Source organism: Hypanus sabinus, chromosome 7 (genome assembly GCF_030144855.1).
Source record: "Hypanus sabinus isolate sHypSab1 chromosome 7, sHypSab1.hap1, whole genome shotgun sequence".
In the NCBI taxonomy this organism is placed as follows: Eukaryota; Metazoa; Chordata; class Chondrichthyes; order Myliobatiformes; family Dasyatidae; genus Hypanus; species Hypanus sabinus.
Window position 1 is genome coordinate 48,894,824 of NC_082712.1, and position 8,208 is coordinate 48,903,031.

General features: G+C 41.4%; 1 protein-coding gene across 1 annotated transcript in view; it reads right to left on the reverse strand.

The window, feature by feature from the left end:
* The window catches only part of gldc (glycine dehydrogenase (decarboxylating)), a 206,309-nt gene extending 200,356 nt beyond the window's left edge, over positions 1 to 5,953 (reverse strand). The window contains exons 1-2 of the mRNA XM_059974643.1: positions 5,594 to 5,953; positions 5,183 to 5,261 (exon numbers count right to left, since the gene is read on the reverse strand). Of these exons, the coding sequence (XP_059830626.1) occupies positions 5,183 to 5,261; positions 5,594 to 5,887 (373 nt within the window). The 5' untranslated portion in view covers positions 5,888 to 5,953. The remainder of the gene's footprint in view (positions 1 to 5,182; positions 5,262 to 5,593) is intronic.
* Between the last annotated feature and the right edge of the window lie 2,255 nt (positions 5,954 to 8,208).

Genomic DNA, 8,208 nt, shown 5'->3' on the forward strand with positions numbered 1-8,208 from the left:
GACAAGCTACAATTTAAACTATCGCTACAACAAAAACAATATACATAGAGAAAACTGCAGCAGTCTGGAGTTCAATTTAACTACTTTCTACTTTCTTCACATCAAAGCAAATGAAAGGAGTGAAGTATTCTCTTCTCATTTCCTTTCTACACAGCAGTTGCTGTAATAAAGACAGAAATACACTGAGATCTAAAGTGGAAAAAACTTGGGGAAGGAACCTCATGTGATCTTAAAACTTATCCAGTCTAGAACAAGCCTTTAATGATTCACTGTTTTATTCTTTATTATTTTTAAATCAATGCCAGGGCTTTGAACACCACTTCTCTGCAGCAGCATTTGTCCAATTATTGAAAGAACCTCAGGACTGTACTTCAAAACTTTTATTAATGCATACATGTTCCATTACTAAAGTTTAACTACATTAGCAACACAAGACTTTAATGTAACTTTTACTTAACTCTCTGCACATAATGCAGGACAAAGCAAGTCTTCATGTGTGCCTACAAAGGGAGGGGAGGAGGTCAATGTTTAATTTTAATGACTAATCAATTAATTTATTGATTATATCTGTGTAAAATAGTGTCTACTGTACAATTGACATACAACTCATGCTAAAATGTTGGGGGCATTATAATGTTTGCAGATAAATACAAAAATACCTTTTGTGGTTGATAGGGAGAAAGCTGAACACTGTAAAATACCAATGGAAGTCAACTGATAAGACAGATGAACCCAGTTTAGAAAAGGTGTAAACAACTGCATTTGAAGAACTCAAATAAATAAAATGGCAAGATATTGACCGGTGAAGTGGAACAGAGGGATCTGTCCAAGGGTACAGGATAGGTTGATAAACTGTATTCCAGAAGTTCTACCAGATTAGCCACAGCAGAGCACAAGGACAATATTTAAGAAATGTGTAAAAACCAGCTTCAGTATGATAGACCATTCTACATACTACATCATTGAAAGGACAGGAAGGCACCAGAAGTGCTGCAGAGGAAATTTATCAGACGTTGCCAGTTATAAAGGAACCTGCATGGGCAGCAGTTGTCTCTTTGGAACAGAGGGGGGTAGAGAGATTAAATGAAGGTGTTTAGAAGTTTCTCAGAGAACTGAAAGGAGATCACAAGGGGCAATGATTTGAAATAATATTGTACAAAGTCAAACAAGACTCAGTCATACCAAAGGTATCAAAATATTTTACTGAGAACAGAACCTACTCAGCTTCTACACTCACATGGTAAACTTGTCTGCATAATTTTTTTATTTGCTGGTGTTCAATCTACTGGCTTTCAGGAGACCCCTCTGAAATTGTAGCGATGGCTCCTTAGATGCCCTGCCTCTTTTGCTGTTCTGCAAATGCAAATTTTACCAATTTTGTTTCAGTTTTGATAATGGTGAAGGTGGGTGTTAATGCTAGCTGTTGCTAGACATGTCCAGGTATAACTTACCAATTTTAATGCAATATGTTGCTATATATGTCCCGCTTGGTGGCGCAATAATATCAGCGCTGGACTCCGGAGCAAAGGTTCCCGAGTTCAAATGCAAGCCAGGTTGAGCATAAAGCTAGCAACTTGGCCTCGTAAAAACAAGAATAGCTGCTACAGAAACACTGTCAAAAGATGGTGCCTCAATAACTCTACTGCCAATTTAAGGGCTATTCTTCTATGTCGCTATATGTACAAGACTACAATTGTTTGGCAAGAGAAATTTGGTATTTCAGAGTCACAGAATATGAAACAAGTCCTCTGGACACTGACACTGCACCAAACATGAAATACCCGTTATTTCATGTTTGAAATAATATCCTGACGAAGGGTCTCGGCCCGAAATGTCAACAGTGCTTCTCTCTATAAATGCTGCCTGGTCTGCTGTGTTCCACCAGCATTTTGTGTGTGTTGTATGAAAAACCCGTTTCCCACTAAACCAGCTTTATTTTCCCACATTCCCATCAACCCTCCTTGCACTTTAGGAAGAAAGCAAAATACCAGAGAGAAACTCAAGCAAATCACCAGAACACACAAACTCCACACAGCCAACAGCAGAGTCAGGACTGAAAAGTAAAAGCCCATGGAATCAGAGGGAAAATGGCATAATGAATCTAAAATTAACTCAGTGAGAGGAATCAATGGGGTTAAAGCCACTGTCATTTTATTAACTGGGTGGGTTCACAGTAACATTAGACAATGCTCACTCAAGAAAAAAGAGTTGTTGATTTACTCGATGTTCCTCGTGCTAAAATGCAGGGAACATCACAAAGTCTAGAGATTGATACAGAAATTGCTTTTGTGATTGTTACACAGAAAGCTGAAGACTATTGGAAAGTATCAATGGGCAAGCAGCTGGCCAGATGACAAATGAACTTTAATCCCAGAAAGCGCAAAGTATTGCATTTGACAATCTCAAATAAATACTGTGAAAAGGAAAGACACTGATAAGTGAAATGGAGCAGAGACACCCAGGAATATGTGAGAGAGTAGCAGTTATGTTGATAAAAGAATGTCTTTAAAAAGTTCTACCAGACTGGTAAAGGTATGGAACAGGAAGATCACATAGGAAATGAGTATATCACTAGCTTGGCCACAGCTAGAATATGTTGCGCAATTCTAAGAACCACGTCATCGAAAGGCCTTTTTGAAGTGGTTCAGAGGAAGTTTGGATCAGCAGTTGTCACTTCCAAACAGAGGGAATTGAGAAAGGTTTAATTAAGGTGTCCAGGAATTTGAGGAAGCTGAAAAAGGAGGCTGACCAGGGCAAAGATTTGAAATAATTAATAGAGAAACTGGAGCAGAGTTTTGGGCCAATAGGGCAGCAGAGCCAGAAATGTTCTTATCTGCAACGTATAGTGCAATTGACCATGAATAGGAAAGTGGAATTAGAGAAGATAAGATTTACTTTAATAGCTGGCATTACAGTCCAGGCACTACTGCCTCCTTTTGAGCTGTAAATTTTAACAACTTTGATACCAATAGCCTCATTCCTATTCTGACCTTATAGTCAACTGGAAGTAATGTAACTGAGAAACGCCCCAATATAAAACACTTGTACAAACCACATCATGTCTCCAACCCTATTAAATTCCCCAAAGCTTTGATCTTAATTAACAATTTTAAGGTGGAATGGTAACAAACGCTGTTGTGAAATCTAAGCTTACAAGATTGTGGGGATTATTATGGTCAAATTCAGTTGTCAGAGAAATGCAAGTTGACTAGGCAAAATCTTCCTATTAGCTGCGTGCGTAGGGTTTTTTAAAAAAAAGACAGCTTTCTGGCTCAACTCTTAAGAAATGAGCTTATCTAAAGTGGCATTTTGACTACAAGTACCATAATGAAATGAAATCCTACCTGGTTGGGAGAAAGCAAGATTAATAGGCAGCATAAATAAAATGATTTGCCAGCTCAAGCTCCAGCAATTTGGTTTAATCCTGACCTTGGGTACTGTGTGTTCAGTTTACACATTCTCCCAGGTGCTCCTGCTTCCTGCCACTTCCCAAAGACATGAAGTCTAGAAGAGTAATTGTCAGTGCAGGCAATCTGGAGGGGAGTTAACAGGAACACAGGGAGAATAAATGGGATAAGTGAAGAATTAGAGTAAATGGATGTGTGATAGTTGCCACAGGCTCCGCAGTCCAAGGGACTCGTTTTCATGCCACGACTTTGCAGCTATGATCAATTTCCACAGGGCAAGGGAAGGCGGTGCAGAAGATCTCTTCCATACCATCTTTACTGAATGGAACGTTATGATAAACCTGCATTTCAATGCACTACATTGCATACAGTTGAAAACCTTTCACATTCTTCAAAGTTCCAAGCAGCCATGAAGGGAGGAATTCTTCAGCACCATCCTCCCTTGCCCTGGCCCACTTCACATCTTCTATTTCTTTTTACTAGTCTTCACATTACACAGAAAATGACAGGACCCTGTGGAGTGCTGTAGAACAGAAACACCCAGAGGTACAGTGACATAGTTCCTTAAAAGTGGCAAGAGGTAGAGAGGCCAATGAAGAAAGTGTTCAGTACACTTGCCTTCACTGGTCAGGGTGATGAGTACGAGTTGGGATTTCATTTTGTCAAAGACATTATTGGGGCCACACTTGGAGTATGATTTGCTGTTCTGGTCACCCAGCTATAGAAAGAATGTAATTAAGTTTGGAAGGGTGCAAAAAAGATTCACAAGAATGTTACTTTGTGTAGTGAGCTTGAGTTATACAAACTGGGGCATCCTCCCACCCCCCAGAGCATAGGTGACCATATAGAGGTTACCTGTGCTGAAGGGGGTGACCATATAGTGGTATATAAAATTACAAGGGACACATATAAAGTGGATGGTCAGTCTTTCTTCCAGGTTAGGAGGAATCTCAAACTGGAAGACCCAGAATTAAGATGAGATAAAACAAATTTTAAGGGGCCATTCCACACAGTGAGAGTGAAATCACAAAGGAAGTAGTAGAAGCAGGTACAGTACAATAGCAACATTTAGAAGATATGTGAGCAGGTCCCTCAACAGGAAGGATTTGGGTCAAATGAAAGCAAATTGGACTAGGTCAGGTGGGCAACTTAATCAGCATGGACGAGATGGGCCAAATGGCCTGATTCTGTGCTGTATAGTTGTACAAAAACCCATGACTCTACAGCAAGGCTTTCAGAACTTTAAATGTAGGTGAATTTACTTTTCAATAATGTGATCACAAATAGTAAGATTGAGTCACATCTGGCAGTTTCTTTTAGGGCATCAGGCTCCACACAAGCTCGAAGACTCTTGACTTCAAGAAAATACAAACAAAAAAAAAGTATTGGTGGTGGTCATGAGAGTGGCGAAACGACAATCAGACGCAACCCGAGCAATAGCGGGGGTCGGGGCAAACTATCCCAGCTACAGGATTTGAGGCATACTCTTGGGCTGATGAAATCTAGACCAGACACCGGGGGCTGAGGCGCCGTAGCAAATGAACTTTACACGGTGTTAAGCTGCTTTATCATCGCAATCCCCTCCCCTTCCCTCGTGATTTGTAGAGAAAAAAGCACCAGACTTCACCTATACCTAATAAGGCTAAGGGTCCGGGTCGCATCTGAAATTTATGTTGCAATGTAGCAGATAAAAGGAACACTGCTCGGCGTCTTTCCAAACTCTACCTTTGCGTTCCAATCAATATTTATTAATTGCAATAATGCAGTTTACTCACATACGGGGTCGTCCATTCTCAAGGGTCTAACGAGGCGGATGCTCTTGGGAATAGTATTGTCAATCAGTTCGTCAATACTCTAGCAGTGCAAAACAAAAAAAAATGAAATACATTAAAAGCAATTCCAGGAAAAAATGCAAAACTGTAAACACTTTCCAACCAAAACTTTAAATTGTAAAGTTGCAAATTACTCCCCCCCCCCCCAAATCTTCAGTTGCTGCTGAGTTTTTAAAACAAGCGTTTCTTATCAAGTGGAAATCCAAAAAAAAATGCTCCCAACCACTTGATCTGCAAGTTGCAACATTACATGCACTTTGGGGACTTGCTCGGGGATACCCTCCGACCACTTTAAACTTGAAGTGAAACAGGGAGCAGTAAAGAATAGTGAGAGAAGAGATCCTTTTTTCTTACCGCCACTCCTAACGTGTCCAGCATTTCTCTCTTTTCTTTGTCTCCGGGTCCGATGTGTCTCTCTGAGAAGTCATCGTGCCTTGGGAGGATGTTGTCCATCAGCCTTGCCCGGTTTGCAGAGGTGGTGGCCAGAGCTCGTACGCTCCCGCTTGAGGCATCTTGTTTTCCTCCACAGTTTGTGTTTAAAACCAGCAGTCTGCCTGGTGCGAGCCTCCCTCCTCCAAGTTTCTGGCAGGTGTGGGTTAGACTGCGACCAGCTGCCAGGAATCCCCAAGATTTCACACAGCATTGCATTCTCGCTAGCTCACTGCGCTCACTTTTCAGATTAAAAAATCACTTGGGGTAATGAACTAAACCGTAAGCGGAGTGACTCTGCTTTATATAGCAACGTCCAATCAAGTGCCTCCGTAACCATGACGTACGGACAAGCCCCCCAAACATTATATTTTAATGCAAGCATTTGTTTTTCCTTCAAACTAACTCTCTTTCGGGTACAGTTGAGAATTCTGGCAGACGTGCAGCTCTGCATTTGCATGCATTGCATGTTCTAGGGTCTGAAAAAGCGGCTTGCATTGCAAGATATTCAGAAGGGAAGGTGGTAATACTTTTCAGTCACGCATACTATCGGACATTTGCAACTTCTAGTGCCATCTGCTGGGAACAGGTCGAATGTGCTATTGTGGAAATGAATCTCACGTCAGGTATTTTCCAGAAATTATTCACAATATGTACAGTTAGTACATTAGAATAACGAGATACAGCGTGAAATAGCCCTTCAAGCCATGCAGCCCATCAATCCCCCAATTTAATCTTAGCCTACTCATGGGACAAGTTATCACGATACAACCTACCAACCAGTACATCTGTGGGAGGAAACCAGAGCACCAGGAGGAAACCCACACAGTGAGTGGCAGGAATTGAGCCCAGGTTGCCGATACTGTAAAGAATTGTGCTACCCACTATGCTACCATATCGCCCCAACATATCTATCGACACATAATTACACATCAATTTAATGCATTCGTTTTCAATATTTGTGAACAGGAAAATTTCAAAACAAGTCGAACTTATTGTTATGTGCGCAAGGACATTCTGGTGTAGGTATAAAGAAAAACTTGCATGCAACAGCAACAATATGTACGTAGTGGACAGCACACAGCAGATAAATGAAACAAGATAATGGAAAGAAAAGACTGTGCAAAACCAAGACCTTGGTGCAAACACTCAGACGCAATCACATCGTGGGGCCGGGACGTCGGCAACTGAGTTATGGATAGTGGTTAGGCAAGTTGGGACTCTTTTCACTAGAGTGTAAGAGAATAAGAGGTGATCATAGAGAAGTGCATAAAGCCATGAGGTGAATGCCCAGTCGTTTCCCTGGGTGGGGAATCAAGAACTAAAGGGCACAGGTTTAGGGCGAAGGGGAGAAGATTTAATAGGCATCAGAGGGGCAACTTTTTCAGCCAAAGAGTGGTCAGCATATGGGATGAGATTCCAGAGGAAGTGATTAAGACAGGTACAGTACATTACCAACACCACTCCTGCTGACAGCTAGGTCCATGTTCTCACGACCCTCTGAGTGAATAAGTTCTCCCTCGTATTCCCCCTATCCAATTCACCTTTCACCCTTAACCCATGACCAGAGGAAAAAGTCTGCTTGGATTTACCCAACATAATTTTGTATAACTCCATCACTCTTCAACATCCAAGGGGATGAAGCCCTAGCCTGTTCAACCTTTATCAAGTGGTCAGGTAGCTGAGAGGTGTTGCAGCAACAACCTTGTACTCAGTGTCAGTCAAACCAAAGGACTGATTATGGACCTCTGAAAGGGTAAGACGAGGTTAATACACACCAGTCCTTATAGAGGGATGAGAAGTGGAAAAAGAGTGAGCAATTTCAAGTTCCCGGGTGTCAATACCTCTGAGTCTATCCTGGGCCCAACGTATCAATGCAGTTACAAAGAAGGAATGGCAGTGGCTTTACTTCATTAGGTGTTTGAGGAGATTAGATATGTTATGAAAGACACTTGCAAATTTCTACAGATGTACCAGGGAGAGTATTCCAACTGGCTGCATCACCTCCTGGTAAGCGGTGGGGGGTGTGGGGGGGTACTGCACGGGATCAAAAGAAGCTACCAAAAGTTTTGAACTCAGTCACCTCCATCATGGGCAACAACCGCCATAGTATCCAGGAATCTTCAAGGAACAATGCCTCAAAAAGGCTGCATCCATTATTAAGGACACCCATCACTCAGGATATGCCCTCTTCTCGTTGTTGCCATCATGAAGGAAGTACAAGAGCCTGAAGGCGTACAGTCAATGATTCAGGAACAACTTCTTCCTGTCTGCCATCAGATTTCTGAATGGACTTTGAACCCTTGAACATTACCTCACTACTTTATTATTTCTATTTTTGCACTGCTTACTTAATTTAACTAGTATATACAAATATACTGTAATTCACAATTTTTATTGTTATGTTTTACAATGTACTACTGCCACAAAAACAACAAATGCCAGAGACAGTAAACCTGATTCTGATCATCTTCCCCGCTGTCCACTATTCACCAATCATGGTGTCATCTGCAAATTTGTTGATCCAGTTTATCACATTA